Below are 18,744 nucleotides of genomic sequence, written 5' to 3'. Positions count from 1 at the left end.
AGGGTTTTAAAAAACACCCAAACGACGAACAACCCTGAAGCTAGTCATTGTGTGGGTTTTCTGGGTAGATTTCTTGGGAATAAATATTATTTTTGTTGTGTATGTCTTAGAAGAATCGTGTAAATGGAAAGCAATAGGATTTGTTTATAGTCAGAAAAAATGTAGCTACTGAAGAATAATAAATGAATGTAAAAAAGCCCATGCCCTGAGGATGGTGCTTAACTTCAATTAGCCAGATGATAATCTTATTCTTGTTTTGGATTTTTTTTCCTGAAGAATAAATAATTCTGATTTAGTAACACATTACCTTAGCTTGCATCTAAAAAACTCTTCTAAATATCATGATGCTCCCTGTGAGTCAGAAGGCTATCTCTAGGCTTAAAAGTGCTTTGAAATATAGCAGTTTATATTCAGAAATGGAGTTATTGACCATCTCTTTATAAGCTGAATATAAAACAGCTAAAAACCTGTGTATGTTGTGTGTACTTGAAACAAATTTCAGATAATGGGATCTCAGATCTGATTCTTGAGGGACTAAAATGACTTTGTTCTTATACCTTTGAGTGTACTTAAAAATGTCTTTTAGACCTACAAAGAAGTTCAAACAGTGTTCCCTAGAGGAGAGAACTGAGTTTGATCTTTCACATCCTGACTAAGTGAGGAATTCGAGGAGATGTTTCAATGGAATCATTTAATCGCTTGAAGGCAGGAGCTTCATTTCTAGGGGAAGTTCAGCAGGATGCTTATGATCCCAGAGGTTTTTTACATATTTTGTGGTGCATTCCTTTTTTTTTTGCCATTTTTTCCCCCTCCAGTTGGCCATTTCAGTGTCCCTACAGTCAGCCTCTTTGCTGTCCAATCCTGAATTTATGACTTTTCTCCTGCTTTCAGTATTTACATTTTTCGGTTTTTTTTATATAGTGGGATATCTTACTGTGAGAAATCTTGTAGGGATTGAAAATTAAGGGTATAAAGGTTTATGTTTGGATTGATTATATGTGAAATAAGGAAAAGTTCCTCAAGTACTAAGGTAAAAATCTGTTAAATGTCAGCAGGAGAGACAAAATTGTATTTCAGTTAGTTAATTGTTTTTCAAATTTATGTTCTGGTCTTTGTATTTCCTTTGAACTTAGTGCTTTCTTTGTTCCATCAGTTTCCACATTCCTAATCAGCACATTTCTGATATAGATTATTAAAGTCTTTTGACAGCATGCAGCGGTATCTTTATAGCCGTATAACCTAGGTTATACAAAGTTCAGATCAGGGATATAGGTTTTGATGAAAAAATAATCAAAAAAAGCTATTTGCCCCCTGCCCCTAATTTTTCTCTTAAGGTTGTAGTGCTGAAGAAAATTTCTTAGAAACTAAAAGGAAGAATCAATTTTGTATTGCAAAGATTTTTTAATTGAATTTATTGAAAGTAAACATTTTTCCTTAAGCTTTAAATTTTACCTCTAAAGACCCTGCTGCCATGATTGTAAAACAAACAAAAATTTCTGAATATGGATGTTAGTGAAAATTTAAGGTTGGAATATTTCATAAATAAGTATTTTAGTAAAAATCTCTCTACCATCTGTAAAGTAAATACAGAGAAAATAGTAACCCTGTCTCCCTTTAAAAATAAAATAGAGTTTGTAAAAGCACAGATTTGTTCATTGAAAGTGTATTCTACCCTTGATGTAGAATAACTCTGAGTAAAAATAGAAGATGAAAATAATTTTAATTTCAGGATAGCACTTGGAATCATTATGGTGTAGGGACTTCTTAGAATTCATCAGTTCAGTATGTGCTTATTGAGTCAATTATAAAATACGTATTATATAAAGTGTGTGTGTGTGTGTGTATACACTTACATGACCTGTCTCTCAGTAGTGAGAGAATGGAAAAAAGCTTGTGTTTTAATAGAAAGGGGAAAATAAATAGGGGAAAAAAAACAGAAAAGGCACTGAATTTCCTGAGACACTTCAGTCAAAATACTTGTTACTGACCCAAACCAAAAAAGTACTCTGTGTAAAATCAGTTTAAAATAATTACCTGCAGATCTGTTACTGGAAGGGGCTTGCAACAGTTGCTTTGTTATTAATCATATTGGACAAGATAATTTGGCCAAAATTTCAAGCAATAGTAGGCTATGCTTATAAAATAGAGGCTGCTTTTTGTCTTTGCACTGCTATTGGTGGTAAGATGGTTCCTTTGTACCTTATTTTAACTTTTTAATTCTCTCCCATATCTTGCTTTTTATCACAGCGCATTTTGTTCTTAGGATAACTTGTTTTAAAGTCTCTCTTTAATCTAGCTGATTGATAGTTTTTACTTCTGAAACGTGATTTTTACTTGTTTCTTTGAAGTTAATGTTTTATTGTTTTTTCTTTTAGTATGTATTTCCAATTTCTAGTAACTGCTTGCTTTTGTGCACCCTTATCTTCAAGTAATAAATCATAATTTCTTCCATATAACTTCCTAATCTCCTTTGTGGGAAATAATTATACACATTACAAAAGCTTAGCTTGATGATTTGAAGCACAATATTTGGTGGTCGTAATTGGCTGTTTTTCCCCTCTAAATTTCTTTGCTTGCACTTTGGTAGTGATGTAGAGGTGTAACTAATGCTGCTAGTCTTAATTGTCAATTATGCTTCTGTAAAATTAATTAAAATACCTTGGCTGCATAGTTGTAGCACAACTAACTTGAAAATAGTTTTTAAATTTTTGAATAGTTATATAAATCAGGTGGAGAATAATAACTTTGAGTGTTAGTGCAGCAATTTGAATTACTTGAAAAAGAAGGAGCCTTTGAACACAGTGGAGATGAGACATTGTAAGAAATCTACACTGTTGACTTTGCTATCCCAATGTCAAATTGCATTATAAGTAGATATGTATTCAACTTGTCTTTCATCAAACTAACCAAAATCTTACCACATGGTATTTTTAGCTAACCCTGATCCATCTTTCTCTTGGTCCTTTTTCTTTTTGATGAATTTGAAGAGTTTCCCCATTTTAGCTGTAACCTCCCCTTTCAGGAAGGCAGATGTTTGTCATTCTTGGAATCAATTAATTTTTAAAGGGCACAAGCTTAAAGCTCTGGGTACTTGGCTAGAGGTTGATATATATGTGTTAGTTCAGATTTGGAGTGTACATTTGAAATTAATTTCTTGATTCTCTCAACTCACTTTCCTTATAAGCCTTGTGCTTGTCATCCCTGAATGGAATATGCTTATTTAGGTCTGAGTGAAAGGTGCAAAAAAATATCCTGAAATCATTATGGGCGTTCAGCCAGGTAAGGTCTAATTCAGAACAATCCCCCCAAAATATATATTAATGAACGAGGAGGTTCTCAGCATGAGTTAAATGCTTTATGAATGCACTTGTGGTAGGATCTGGTGTCTGCAAATGCAGGTGCAGCTGAAGTGAATTTGCTATAAATTGCCTAATCTGATGCCTGTCAAAGCACTATATTCTATAGAATACATATCATTGGATGTAAAATTATTTTGAATATTATTTTGATTTCTCCTTACTTTCACTGTGTAAATTCACCCCTCCCAGTTTTGCTCTCAGTTGCTTGTGCCTCAGTTACATTACTGAAATATACTAGTCAGGAGGTCTTTCTTAAAGCATCTGATCCGTTTAATGTATTCAAGTGGCTTTAAAGATAGTTAAAAGTTAGTTACAGAACTAACTAGTTAGTAACACTAGTTACAGAATCAACTGCCTGTAGCTCCTTTTCATCCATTTGAAAAGTCTTAAGCTCTAGTGCTATTTCTCAATTTTTCTCCCATAAACTCTTGAGAATTGCATTTGGTAATTAGTTGCTGGATGTTAAAATCACAGGAGATACGTGTTGTTTTTCAAAGTAGCTGTAACATTCTCTGTTCACTCCATCTACCTGGTAGCTGTGTTATTTAAATAAGCATGGGGATAGTAGGGCAGAGTAGTAGATCATAGAGCTTTTTTTACGGTTTTAGTGAATGAGAAATTAGTTTGTTTCTGATTTCCACCTAAAAGGAGCTGGCTTTTGTTTGATAAGCAATGGAAAAGAATAGTTTGCTAAAATTGAAGATGTAAAAAAAGTTGAAAACTATATTAGTGGGTTTTTGCCCTTTTTCTGGTCCTTAAGAAGAGGGTTTATTGGTGATTTAATTTATATTAGCTTTAAATTGTACAGGCAGTGTGCATTTTGTCAGAATTTAAGGGAGGGGTGAGTGAGATAAATCAGTTTTAACTCTTTCTGTAAGGGGTCTGCCAGAAGTAAATACAATGTGTACAGTTCTGATATGAAAATTCTTTGGCAAGAATGCATGAGGTTGGTTTCAAGTAATTCTTTTAAAAGACTCAAAACTACATTACAGAAAGTAGTTGTCTCTTTTTTCTTAAAGTAGTTAGCAAGTTTCAAGTGAGCAGTCTCTGCAGGATACTCAGAGCCTGGTAGGGGAGTGCCAACATGGAGAAAGTTTCTTGGATGAGGGCCAACGTAACAAATGCAAGCAGGCAAGCTTTGTGTCCAGACTTGTGTTCCAGCTTATGTGAATGGATTTAATGTCCTTAGAGATCAGGCACTGTGGCATAAATTGCAGCAGAAGTACTACAGTACAATGTGCTTGGTTTCATTCGCTGTTGTTTTTGATGTTGGAGGATTAAGGGGAGGGGAAAGGATCAACTACCCAGGATGCTCTGTTTGGAGGAGTAAGTGAATTTCATTGTCGTCAGAGCTAGATTGCCATATGAGTTCTGAAAAGCGTTTGGCTCCTGAGGATAACTGCTCTAAAAATAGATTTGGAGGAGAGGTTTCTCTTGGGTCCAGTTTCAGGTTCCAGCTGAGCTGGCTTTAGGAAACCTGTTTGCTCCTATTGCAAACAGGAGGTTAACAGTGAGGATATTTCTTATTCTGCCTCCAGCATTAACTTTGGGAAATACTGACACACTCGCTCTGTTGGTGGAAATCGAGCACTAATGTTATGGCTGACGACACAGGTATAATCCTAACCTTCTTTTTGTGAGCAAATGGGAAATGTGTACTTGCAAATACCAGTTATGTCTGATTTTATAATCAGCAAAGTAACTGGCTTAGTGTTGTATGTTTTCTTGCCAGTTTGCTGTCTAGTCTGTGTTACAGGCTGCTTCTGTTCTCTTTGGTTATGTGTTCTCTGGACTAGAGGTATTCTGTGAGTTTATGGCTGATGGTTAATTGTAAATTAAATTGTTAATTTTGCCTAATAGAGCGTACATTAACATTAGTGATATTGTTTGGTCTTCAAATACCTGACTTCAAAGCTATTTTTAGAGCATGTAAAATTGCTAAGTGTCTTGAAGGTAAGCTAAAGTAAAAAGGTTTTCTTACATTTTTAGCTAGCTGTGACTTAGTGGGGGGTGGGTGAGGTATAGGATTTTATAGATTTGCTGTTGAGCTGTAGACGGTGCTTTAAGACTTTCTGATGTCTGCATAAAGACATCTGGTGGTGTAAGCACAGGCTTACCAGATATGGCAAGTGACCTACTTCTGGCATGGCTGGCAGCATGTGCAGGGCAAGGGCTTGAGTCGAGAATTAACTGTTTGGAATGAGCTCTGAGCCAGCTTCAGCCCTTGCAGTGTTTTGTTCTGACCCTGCATGCAGCATTATTTGTGCAGATCATAGGTAAATTTTTTGTTACATAACCTCCATTTATATAAGTGTTGCATGATCAAGCTGCCATGGTTGAGTTGTTATTCAAGAGTTTTGAAAATAATTTTGCTATAAGGTAGAAAAACAGCATAAAAATGTCTTTGTGACTATTTTGAACTACATTCTTACAACAGAATCTATTTTTGAGGAATTTGCATGAAAAAGTCTTTTATACTGGAAAAAATATGAATAGTTCTGCTTGATTACTTAAATAAGTTGTATTTTATTTCATTCTCCTGTTCTTCTGATAAGTAAGACTTCTTTCTTCAGAGGCAAACAGCAGTAAATGGTGGAAAACAGTAAAGCAAATGAGTGTGAAATGCAGTAAGATCCTCTTTCCTGTTTGCTCTAGAACCGAGTTGCAGTCTGGAATGATTTAAACTGTTTTTAACCTAAGGATTTAATTTGAAGTGCATACAAAACTTTCATTGACTGCCTTGCTACACAGGAGTAGCGAAGCCTTGCTGTTACATACTGTAATTGTTTCTCAGTATTAACATTACCAGTTCAAGAGTACTGTGAGTAATTTTTGTACAGTTGATCATATTTCTGAATGCAGACACTGCTTGTCTGTCCGTCAATTTTCAGGCTACCCATACATTTCCCACAAAAAGGATGTTACAATGAGTTGTGTATATGGACCCTGCACATATGTAATTAGAGGACTGTGCAGTACCAAATGATACATACTTGATGTGAGGCTAAGTTGCCTCAGTTTCTCTCTGAATATTATTGAGCTTTTGTGTTTAATGTAGAAAAGAAACTAAATAGTTGCTGTTTGACCTTTGGAGTAGTGTTAATAAAAATTTTTATTTTCAGTAGAATGCTGAGCTGAGTAAGAGTTGACGTGGATCAGTAGTTTTTATATTGGTCTGAACTTGGTATAAAACACAATAAATGTAATAAAAGAGTATTTTATTGCAGCTGTAAACCTGCTGGCAAGCAGGGTCAGAGAGAAATTATTTATAGTTCCTGTTACAAAAATAAGTCAGTTGCCCATTTCTCATTACTTATCTTTCAGATACACCGTTTTATTGTAAATTGATATTTAGCTCCTGAGAGTATTTTTTATCTTCTTCTATGATTCTAGTGTTGATAAATACATCAGACATTACTTTCAGTTAGTATAAAGATCTCACCTTATATTATCACAATATTCATGACAAAGTTTCTTGCAACAGTATTTAAATCATGTAAGAAATAGTTTTGCTTGAATAACTGAGCCTGCATGTGGCTGAGCAGGCAGAAGTTGGTTTTTAGAATGGAATGAAGTGGAATAGATTAATGGACTTGAAACTGCAGCCAAGTACCACCCTTGCAGCAGTAATGTCAGAGGGCAGAAGAGCAGACCTTAAGCTTTGGATGAAGGCCACAGGCAGGCATCTTTTTGGGTACATATTTATTTACTTATATACAGATATCCCTCTTTCACTAAAACAATCCTAAAAAAACAGACCAAGCAGTGTATGTCTTCTCTAGTGATTATGCCCATTTGAAACTTGTTAAACATATGCAGGGTCTTTTGCAATAATTTGTTTACAACTGCATGTGATTTTTTTAATATATATTTAATTTCCTTATGTGCAGTTACTAATGAAACCATGATTTGTATCGTGTCTCTGTGCCATCCTTTTACTTGTATGTTCCATAGGACTGAAATTCTGGAGTTGTTTAGCATGGAGTGGATCTCTGCTTAATTCTAAGCATCAGGGAGGATGGTTTTAGTTGGTAAAGTGTTCTGAATTTGAAGTCTTACTCTTAAAACTCTTAGCGTTTTCTTAGGCTATTTAAATTGCAACTTTGGTTCTGTGAGCTATTTCAACTAGTTCTGAAACTCGATTTAGGAGAAGTGCTTCCCTTGCAAAGCTTTTCTGCTGACCATACTGGCCTCTGGTGGCAGACTGGGAACTTCGGAGAACAAATGCAAAGCATCTCAAAAATGTGAAGCTCTGTGTAAATACACATCAAAGGGGAGCAAGGCAGAATTTTCAGCTAATTTGTAAGACAAATTAGATGGGGGCTTTTGGTATTTGGTTGGTTATGAGGCTTTTGCTTAGATAATCATCAAGCTTCTCACAGTAATTCACAATGAAATGGAAAGCAAGTAAAGGTGGTAAAGTTTAAAAAAACCCAACCAACCGAAAAACTCCACAACTACAACAAAAGCCACCAAAAAATTGTTGCTCAAATGTCTTGTATTCTATGTGTTCAAAAGTACCAAGTTTTGTAATTGTATCCTCAGTAAGAATTTTCTAACTCTTACATCCATTTTTTCTTCTTGTTTTATTTTAACAGAGACTAAGCATGGGGGAAGCAAGAATGGAAAGAAAGAAGGCCTCTCTGGAAGCTCGTTTTTCACTTGGTTTATGGTAATTGCTTTGCTGGGAGTTTGGACATCAGTAGCAGTTGTCTGGTTTGAACTTGTAGATTATGAAGAAGTTCTAGGTAAGAATTCTAAATCTTAAGATTTTTCTAATAATGTGATATGTATTAAATGAATGCCATTTTGTGTTTTTAGATAAATGATTTGTCTACTGTAGTGTTTGCAAATTATCTACATGATAAGAATAGCAGTGTAGTTGGAAATGTATGCTTTAATGCTGAACACTATTAGGATGTTAAAACGGGGTTCTCATAAAAGGATATTAACATCCTGTGGGACACCTTTGTAACATGTATACTGTAGTTCGTTTGAGAGGTCAGCTAAATATGCAGTTTGAATTTAAGCTCTCAGAAACTCGCAGCAGTGGTTGAAAGTGGGCAGCCAGTGTTAGCTCTGCTCTGATGGACTGTGATGCCTGTAGGGTCAGGACAACTGATCAGTCATCCTCTCACGAGTGAGATGTTGAATGACCTCAGTTTTAAGCTTGTAGCAGTGATAACTCTATCTCAGTATGACAATTTTAATACAGAACTGTCAATATAATATTTAAGGTTACAAATTAAGATGTCAAATTTCAATATATATGCCCATAGGTACAGCTGTTTTCCCTGATGTTGTAGGATTCAACATGCACTTTTGCACTTGGTGGCTTTACAAGATTTAAAAATCTATTGGTACATGCTTTTCTTTTTTTTGACCTGGACTGATTTTTTTTTCAGAAAAAATCTGGTTTGAAACTTAACTGGGTCTAGTGATGCAAATAATGTTTTTGTATTTTTACCATGCATGCAGCCAAGGCAAAGGATTTCCGTTATAACTTGTCAGAGGTCCTACAAGGTAGGATATTAGAGGAATAAGCTTGTTTTACAGTCCCTTGGCTGAAAGTTTTGGTTTACTTTATCGTGGTTTTAATTTTTTTTAAGAATTACTCTTCTTCTGCAGTGACATGAATCTCAGCCATTTCTCATCTATCTCATTCTTCATGGTTTTGAAGATGATATAATTCTTATTTCTAGAGAGTTATATTTTTGCACCAGTCTGCTGTGTTTATCCATAAACAGATATGGCTCCTTTCTAATGGGTTGCTTCCATACAATGGTGATGAACACATTTTTCTATTCTAGACCCAAGTTTGAAGTTTTTCTTCCACAAAACTGTTTCCTAATTTTCTAAGTACCACATTAAGAACTGTATTTTATTTATTTTGATATCAAGAAAGTTCTACCTCCATTTACAGAATGACAAGTGTAGTAAACTGTCAGACTATCAAAGTTCTGCAAGCTCTACAGAGCTTGAGCCTGTTGAACATTGTGTCTGAACTTTAGCAAGCCTATAATTAGATAACTCTACTTGTTTGGTGGTCCCAGGACACTTCAAATCCTGGATACCATGCTTCTCTATGCTGAAAATTCTCTTTTAGTAGAAACTGAGTTCTCCTTTTGCATATATTTAGGGCTGATAGAGCTGCAGTTTCAAAAACAAAAAGTGAGAAAACTGATCTGTTAGTCATATATGAAAAGATGTGTTATTTTTTTTGGCTGCATGATAGGTTACACAATTGTTGGTAAAATTTGTGAATGGTTTTCCTTTGTTTGGGAAGTAGACTGCTTACTTTCTATTAACTTGGCACTAAAAACTACATACCTATATACCTATCTATTTTCTGAGAATTTAGAATTGCAGGAGGCATGTAATCAGAAAACAAATGGTGATTATTTTACGAATTTTTGTTTTATTATTTTCCCTCAGACATGTTGTATGTTTCTCGTGAGCTTACAATTTATTCTGAGCAAAGCATGTCCATGTCAAGTACATAATTACAGACTTGCTTTAAATCTACAGGCTGCAAAATCAATACTCAGGAAAAAGATTAACTTGTGTTTGGTCTCAAGTGCAGGAAATACAGAAAGAAACTTGAAATATTTGTAGTATTTCCCAGGAAATTTAAAATGTGGTTAAGGATATTACAGCTGAATTGTTAAAAAACATGGTGACAACCTAGCATTGACAATCAAGCATTGCACATTGAAAACTGTGCTGGACACAAATGGGCAAATCCCTAATTGTCTTTTCTTCCTCTCTTTGCACTTCTAGGAAAACTTGGGATATATGATGCTGATGGAGATGGAGATTTTGATGTGGAAGATGCTAAAGTATTGCTAGGCAAGTACAAATACAGGTGGAACAATCTATATAATTTAGTTGGCATGTTCATGTTTGGCCTTTTTTTTTTTTTTTTAAGTCAAAACAATATTTCTGGTTTCTTTATTTTTTTCCTAGTTTGATCAATTAAATTGATTTAATTGTGATGGGTTTCTCCCTTAATGCAGGTTGTAGGATTGGGTGTGTACCTCACAACAATTTTTGTTCTTTTTCTTCCCATATAGCAATGTTAGTGGGAAGCATTTAATTGCTTACGGAATGATTTTGAAATTAGGTGGTTGATGCTACTGTATTGAATGTTGAAAGATAGTTGTGATTATCAATAAATTTATCAGATGCAGGACCTAAGATGCTTCAAGAGTGAAAACATTGTTTATGTTAACATATTAAGACAGGTCCATTTTAAAGACTTTTAATATGTCTTTGTACTTCTTAGATGACTATTTGTGTAGTGCATTTTTGTATTGTCTTTATTCTCAATTCTTTTCAAGTCTGTTCATCTTCTTTGCTCTTCAGAAGCAGTACATGACATCAATTTTTCTTCTCTGGCTTTGAAACACTGGGTTTAGGCTTCTGTTCCTTTAATTCTAATTTGTGAGAATGTCTTTCTGCTCACTCTGTATCTTCAAAGGAAATTTCAATCTCTAGACATGCTTTACAATATTGTTGTTTACCTACATCTTTTAAAGCACTGCCTTCTTCAGCTACAGTCAAGCATTGGATAGATATTTCTTGCACACCTGATGATAGAAATTTTACTTAAGTTTACTTTTCTTTAGATTCTCTTTAGTTTTTTGTTCAAATTTAAAACTCTGCTCAACACTCAAACTTGTAAAATTAAACAAATGAACAAAGCAACAAACTCCCCAGCATAGTAACTAACAGCTTGAGCAGAGGACAAAATGGAATGTATCAAACTAGTCAGTTATCAGTAGTACATTATGTGTTATGGTTTGCTATTTCAAGTTCATACTCCATAAAAATCAACTTACCATAATTTTATTTTTCCTACTTTTATCTGGAGAAATAAGCATGTCTTTGGGAGGATGTGTGTTCATTTGTTTAATCCCTTCATGGTTTATAGAAAACCTGAGTAATCAACTGAATCAGTTTGCAGTGATATGAATGTGGGAGTCACTCCAAAGAATCTCCAGCACTCTGAATGGCTACAGAGCTACAGATTGGGCCTTAACTATAAAGGGTGACTAAGATAATACTTGGGATAGTTATAATCCTAATCTTTCTCTGTCTATTATGTAGTGTATAGAAACTGGATATCCTTTTCTTGACCGTCATATAAAGGCAGAAACATTCTGCTGCTTTGTTCCATCTCTGTTTTATGCAGCCTGATATAGCTGGGAGTTCTGCCAGTACATGAAAGAGTTTCTATTATAAGCTCATCTTATCATGCATTTAAACCTTGTATTTCAAATGTGACCTTAAAAGGTCACAGATCAAAATTTATTTTTATCATTTTTGAAAAGTTTCTTAGAAATAGGATTTAATCTCATTTAAATTTGAGAATAGTTTTTGCAGTTTCAAAGAAATGATACATTTTTAAGTTTTAACTGAGAAAATTATGAATATAAAAATTTATTTTATCTAATAAGTAGCATGTTGTATTATTAACTGAACTTCTCTGGAAGTTACTGTGTTTGTTTGCATTTAAAATTTAATAAAAAATAAAAAATGAGCACCACAATGCAGGCTGAAATTATTTCATTGATGCAGAAACTAGAAGACTGGATTCCCTCTTGAGGAATTAGTCTTCTAGAATTAAGTCATTATAGTAAAGGAAAATGAATAATAAGCTTATTTTCTGAATATTGAGTGCAAAGCTGCTTTTATTTGTTAGTACAAATAATAGTGCAGAGGATTTTGTTAGTACATATGCTGTATTTGAAGGCTTATTACTTTCTGGGTTTTTTTTTTCTGGGTCAGACTGCCATAACAGCAAGTGGTTTCTCCTGTATCAAAGGAGTTACTGCAGTTTGGTCTTTAATAATAGGAATTCATATGCTTTTTTCTCTTCTGTTCTTTAGCTATTTCAGCACTCGTATTGCATATTGAAATTGTCATATGTACAGTGGTTTAATGTTGTCCACTTCCATAAGCTGTAGTTTTCACTACAAATTTCAAGATTGAATTTCCTATTAATGGTCAATATTTTTAAAGTTTAAATTAATTTATTAACATTTTGAGAAATGCTTCTACCAGCATGAGTTTATTTTATATTTCAAACAATGGTTTAGTAGCTGATAATTTAGTAATTTTCTGTACTACTTGGCCATACCTAAATAGAAGAATTAAAATTTATTATTTTATTTCTTGTTTGTATAAGCTATGATAGGATCTGTTCTTTTTTTATTTGTTGGAATCAGAGTGGGTTTTATGATTAAGTTCTTTTGAGGGTAATTTGTGTAATTTTCAAAAGGGTTTGGCGAGAAGTTTGTTATGCCCTCTTCCCCCACTCCCCATGTAAGAGAAGTAAAAACACAAAAAACCAATCCAACTACACCCCCTCCAGTCAACCAACCCCAAGTAATTATGGAGTATTGTAGCATTTATTAAAAAATTATCTGTGGTGGAAATGTGAACTTGTTGAAACTAATCTGACATTATCTTGCAGATTTCTCTTTTTCATAGATATTTCTGAGGTTCTGTTTACAGAATTCCTTCTGGTAATGGGAAGAGAGGTTTTGTACTCTGGTCCTTTGGGTTCTGCTGTTTGCAGTACTTTGCTTCCAAGTTTTTGTCCACTTCACTCTGATTGTCTTCAGAAGGGTGTTACTCTTAGGAGGAGTGCTACATGTCTGACCTTGCTTTAAATCAGTACAGCAAAGCAGTGGCTTTAGTGGTCTTACCAAAAGCTGGCATGTGTAGGGGTACCAATGTCTGTAATAGTGACTTTGGAGCCAGGCTGTTTCTTTTGTACTTCTGTCCCTTTTAACAAGCAACAATATCCTGAGAAATCCTCCTTAAACACTTGCAGCAGTTAGTACAGTTTTGGAACTGCAGCTACAGAAAACAATCCCTTAATTGTTCTTGTGCATTTAGTTCAGAGTGGTCCAGCTATGCAGAAAATGGCAAAACCCCATCCTCATGTATCAGCAGTCAAATGGTAATAAGCAGTAGAATCCAAGTAAAAAAATCTTCTTTTCCTGTGGTTCACCTACAGTAGAAAAATATAATTGCAGGCAGTCGCGCTGAGATTGCACGTTCAAAAAATCTGTAGTCAGATAAGAGGTGTTAAAAGAATGCTTTTGCACGGTTTAGCTGTTTAGGATAAGTTTCATACTCTTCCCTATTTTTCTTGTATTCTACTGTAGTACTTTCAAATATTAAAGGTAGGCTCATTGTTCTCAGTTTCATAAGAAGAGGTGTTTACAGGGGAAGAAAGACTTTGTCTTGTTAAATGCATTTAGGGAGGTCCTGTGCCCTACTGCTGTGGTAACTATTGAACAGACAAATATTTTGATTCTTTCATTCACTTGATTTAAATTGTCATGTTAAGACTTCTCTTGAAATAAAGTAGCTATATCTTGTGAGTCTCTGCTTTTGTCACCATTTTCAGGTGCTTGTTATGATGCTTTTGTGAGCTCATCAGTTTTTACTTGGAAAAGCAGTTCTTCTTGATTATGGGGGTGAATGAAGACGAAAAATAGACTATAAATCAGTTGGTGGGTTTATCTGTAGGTATGAGAAAAATCCTATGTTTTTTTCTTTAATTCAGGCTGAAGTGTTGTCTGAGGGGTTTTTTGTTTTGTTCTTGGGTTTATTTTGTGAAATTCAAAGGTCATTATCTTCATCTTGGATAATATTTCAAAGAATTGTAAGGAAAGGGTTTAATTTTTTTTGTTTGGTGTTTTTTTTTGACAAAGACTGTAAGACACATTGTTCCAATTTCTGTGGTTCCCTTTGGAGTCCTAGTATTTTCAAAGAATATACGCCGCTGTACTCCGTTTTATAAACGTAATTGCCCAAAAATCTTATTCTTTACTTAGTGCAAGAATAGGTGCATCTATATGACTCTGTACGTGTGTACAAAAATGACTTCTAAAGCCTGAGGTCTTTTGGGAGTAGTGTGTTGTTTTTATTCTTTTGTTATTTTGGGTTTCTTTTGGCAGGGGCGTTTCCCATTTTGTTTTTATGAGATTCAGACAGACTAGAATGACACAAGTATTAATTCTGTCTTTATAACTTGGATTGTACTTTTAGGACTTTTAGATTCAAGTTTCCATTCTTATATTGAGATTTTGTTCCTCAATAAATATCTTTACTTTAGTTTATGTTTTTACATCTCGTATGAGCCAAATTTTGAAAACAAATTAGAATAACTGAGTACTGTGCGTAAAGTTGTTTATAAAATTTAATTTTTATAGAACTAAGCCATGGAAGAAGTTGGAGAGGGATATTTATAATACCTTGATTGCCTCCTGGATTCAATCTGTCATTTTTAGACCTTTGGGCTATCCAGTGAAAAGTTAAAGAGAATGGCTGGTCAATCAAGTAGAGGTTCTGGACATCCAGGTACAAGGATGTGGAATATCATGGACTTGGAAGTTTCTTCAGAATTATCATTGATAATTTCACTATGTGCTGTAAGAAAAACATGTGTTAAATGTCTCTACCATGAACTTCTCTATCTTGAATGTTTAATTAACCTGCATCTAATACTGCTTTATCTGCATGTGCAATGTGTTCACTTAATTTTATGTTTCAACAATCTGTCTTCACCTTTAGCTCACTTTCTGCTTGTCTTTTCAACACAAATGAAGATTTGTTCTGGTTAGAAGTGGGGGAAGTTCCTCCTTCTGCAGCTTTAAAGCGTACCAATAATTGTTTGTTGTTGCCTGGTCATTCTGTTGTGCTTTTCCTAGAATGGAAAATTTGAAATGTTATTTAGTAACAACTGTAAAACAGTGATTTTAATTTTAAAAATCCAAACAAACCTAAGCAAGATCTCCCCAAAAACAGGAGGGAAAGCAAGCCATGGCTTATTTGCCCTTTACAAATGCCATTTAGATCAGTGGGCCTTGTAACATAAAATATTAACTTCAAAAATTAGGGACTTTAGCAGTGATGAGCTCACTCTTTTGCTGTTCTGGCCTATTCTACTTTAGCTCTTTACCGTGCTTTAGAATTTCTATATAATGAAACTTTTACCCTGTATTGGCTACCTATTCATTTTTATCTGGTGTTCTGTGTATCCTCAGGTGTGGAAATAATTCCCGAGGATCAAGTACATCATATTAAAAAAAATCTATAATAGGAAAAAAAATGATTGAGAAACGTTAAAAAACCCAAACAAGCAAACAAACTGCAAAACGATGCCCCCCAGCAATTCAAATCCTCACTTCTAAACAAAATCAAAATTCTGCATGGATAAGAGTGTTATCCCTAACAGTGTGTCCGTGATGAATTTGTTTATATACCCTTTGCTTTTAAATGTTATTCTTGGCCATCAGTTGCAAGCTCTCAAATTTGAAAATGATGGTTTAAAAAATAAAGAAAACAAAATGAGTGATTTTAAAGTAGTAGAAGATTACTGATAAAAAATTTTCTAAAGGTGAATGCTGTGGCAGAAAACCTGAATATAAATGAGTTTAGTTTTAGAACTAGGAAGAAGGGAAAGCAAAGCTACTGCCATTTTTTCTCTTTTTGTTTAGTAAGATTCTGGCATAATACTTTGCATGTTTATTGCCCAAATTATAGTCTGTATTGGAAAGATTAACTTTCTTAACATCCTTCTATTTCCTAGTTAGCATTCCTGTAAAGACTTCTGTCTGTGACAAGAGATGTCTTTCACAGATCCTCTTTTTGCAGTTTCCTCTTTCCACCTAACTCCTGTCTCTTTTTTCCCCTTCCCTCTCTCTTTCTCTTTCCTCTATTCTTGTATAGGCCTGACCAAAGATGGCAGTAATGAAAATATTGATTCCCTTGAGGAAGTCCTTAATATTTTAGCAGAGGAAAGCTCTGATTGGTTTTATGGCTTTCTCTCATTTCTCTATGATGTATTGACTCCTTTTGAAATACTAGAAGAAGAAGAGAGCGAAGCTGCAGATGATGTTGATGGTACGTCACAGAATGAAGGGGTTCAGGGAAAAAAGACTTGTGTTATTTTGGATTTACAGAACCAGTGACTGAAAGACTAATTTGATTGGCTTTCAAAAATGTCCATGAAATCATCAATCTTAATATAGCAAGAATTGATGGCATTGAGGGGAGCCTCCCAAATGGACGCACTAAAGATTGAACTAAAGTTAGCCATGCAATGCTGTTTCAGTAGTTGAAAGCCTTTCAATAATTTTTCCATTTTTGTGACAGGATGACAAGTATTACACAGGTGTGTAAATATGTAGAATAAAACATGTATCTGTGGATGTGTAGTTGGTTTCTGTATGTGCTTCAGTTTGTGCATTTTGTGCACACAACTTACAAAGCTTAAATGTAATAATCTCTACTGTTAACACTGTAACATTTGTCTTTCTAGCAAACATTAACTGAAGCATTTTGTAACAGCCTTGGTTATAAAGTATTCTAGCATGACTGCATTTTGTAAATACTTGGTTTCATGTTAATCCTTAATATAGACATGACAATGATAATTCTCTTGTGAAATATAATTTTAATAAATAACTTATTTTGTGATTCACTGATTTCTCAGATAGGTTCTTTTTACTTGTTCAAAGAAAAGCACTTCATTTATAAGCGCTTGAAAATTCTACAGAAACATTTATTTCTAAGTTAGCTAACATTTTGTATTCAGAAGCTGCTCTGTCACATGGTTTATTCCCACTGCTTTTTCTGTTTTCAAACTAAATCTTAAGTCATTTCTTTGATATGACAATCACATCACAAGGGCTGTTTCAAATTTCTTTTCATTTTTAAGGTGGGCCTTCTGTGGAAGTGGGAAGCTGTGATTATGTATTTCTAATGTAATAATGACCATATTAAAGACTAATTGGAAATTAGAATTTAATGTCTTCTATTCCTTGAGAAACTGAAGTATTTAATGTAGTTTTGCAAATTTGAATCTTTTTCTTGTGAAACTGTTTTATGACAGTTGTTCCAAAAATACTTTCCATGTATGTGAATTCTGTCTGCTATCATGAAGTTATTGGTATAGAAAGGGCACTTTATAATTGTATCCTGCAGTTTGTATCAGATATCAATAGCTAAAACTGAGCTGTACTTTTAAAACATGAATAATGTACTCAAACAAATTACTATTAAAATTGTATCAAATTGTTTTTTGTAATGCCTGCTTTGCTTAAGTTTGTATTGGTTTCCTCTATGAAGCTGACATCCAAGTTTAAACGCTAGTAGTTACAGGCTGAAATTTTAACTTCTTTTTAAAATAAATATAATTTCACTTATTTTGGCATGCCATTTAAAAGTAATTTAACATGCCTGTTTAAAAAAACTTCCTCTAGATCATCCAGTTCAGGGTACTATATAACCTTTTAAAAGTAATAAAAATGTGCTAGTGTTAAGCAAGTGAAATGTTGTGTTGGACTAGTACTGCTGCTTAAGGTTTATGAATTAAATAGAGCCATGAGAGCATTCCAAATATTTGGGAATTAGGATATAAGAAAGCTAACAGCTTATTCATTTGGTGGTTTTTAAAACAAGTTCTATGAAGTTTAAGGCAAAAAAAAAATAAATTAGCCCCTAAACATTATAAAAATAAATGCTAGTGGATCTGGAATATTACTGAGCAGTTTGTTAGCAAGTGCAAGAAACTTGCAGTGTCTGAGATGTAGGAATTAAGTAAGCTTGAGATGTTTTATTTGAGAATTTTTTAAATCTTAATTTTAGAAGCAGCTTTGAATTAGAAATAAGAGTTTCATCACTGTTTTGTTATTATAATACTTCTCAGTGTGAAATAAAAAGTTGTCACGGAACATTGAGTTCTATTGTAGATGCTTCAGTAATGGAGTTAGATAGCCAAAAAGAGAAGAGGAACCTGTGCTATAGGAATTCTGTATAATGAAGTTTATGCAAAATAGTTTAAAAATTAGTTGATAAACTGGGAATTTTTCAAGTGAAATTGAGGTGGATTGCTTGAACTGCGGGAAAGCTACAGACACTGAGAGAGGTGATCAGTAAACAGTGAATTAGTTTAATGTGGGCTGCAGATATGAAATGCAGGCCAACAGAGTCCTGGCTTGATATCCTGCAACTTCCTTGTTGGTTTTATTAAGTGTGTAGGCATCTGCTCAAGAACAATTACAGTGAGAATGAATAATTTGTCAGGGGAGAAGGGGTGAGGGGTGGGTGCAAAGACCTAGTGTAAGTCAATAATTTAGTAGGGTACTTCGTTTCTGGAAAATATTCTCAGAAGTGTTCACTCTTGCCTGGGATTGTTCCTGTTAACAATTCAACCCTTGCCCATAGTGAGCAGAGCTCTCAAAACTCTCCAAAAGTTTGGGATATGAATTTGCTTTTCATGTATTCCATTAATGGTTGTGATTACAAACAGAACTTGGCTGATAAGGATGGCAATAAGATTTAATTGAATCTTCCATTTATC

General features: G+C 34.2%; 1 protein-coding gene across 7 annotated transcripts in view; it reads left to right on the top strand.

Annotated features, from left to right (window-relative positions):
* Nucleotides 1-18,744, top strand: part of ASPH (aspartate beta-hydroxylase) — a 109,171-nt gene that overhangs the window by 8,520 nt on the left and 81,907 nt on the right. For 3 of the 7 annotated variants that reach the window (XM_088175463.1, XM_088175445.1, XM_088175450.1), the window contains exons 2-4: nt 7,958-8,107; nt 8,838-8,882; nt 10,140-10,208. In XM_088175463.1, the coding sequence (XP_088031589.1) occupies nt 7,958-8,107; nt 8,838-8,882; nt 10,140-10,208 (264 nt within the window). Of the gene's footprint in view, nt 1-4,687; nt 4,974-7,957; nt 8,108-8,837; nt 8,883-10,139; nt 10,209-16,109; nt 17,470-18,744 lie in introns of those variants that run through there. The other 4 variants (XM_088175472.1, XM_088175467.1, XM_088175436.1 and 1 more) reach the window with 4 other exon arrangements.

Source organism: Sturnus vulgaris, chromosome 1 (genome assembly GCF_052056855.1).
Source record: "Sturnus vulgaris isolate bStuVul1 chromosome 1, bStuVul1.hap1, whole genome shotgun sequence".
Taxonomy (NCBI): Eukaryota; Metazoa; Chordata; class Aves; order Passeriformes; family Sturnidae; genus Sturnus; species Sturnus vulgaris.
Note: the sequence above shows the minus strand (reverse complement) of the source record. Positions and strands in the feature narration are given on the sequence as shown.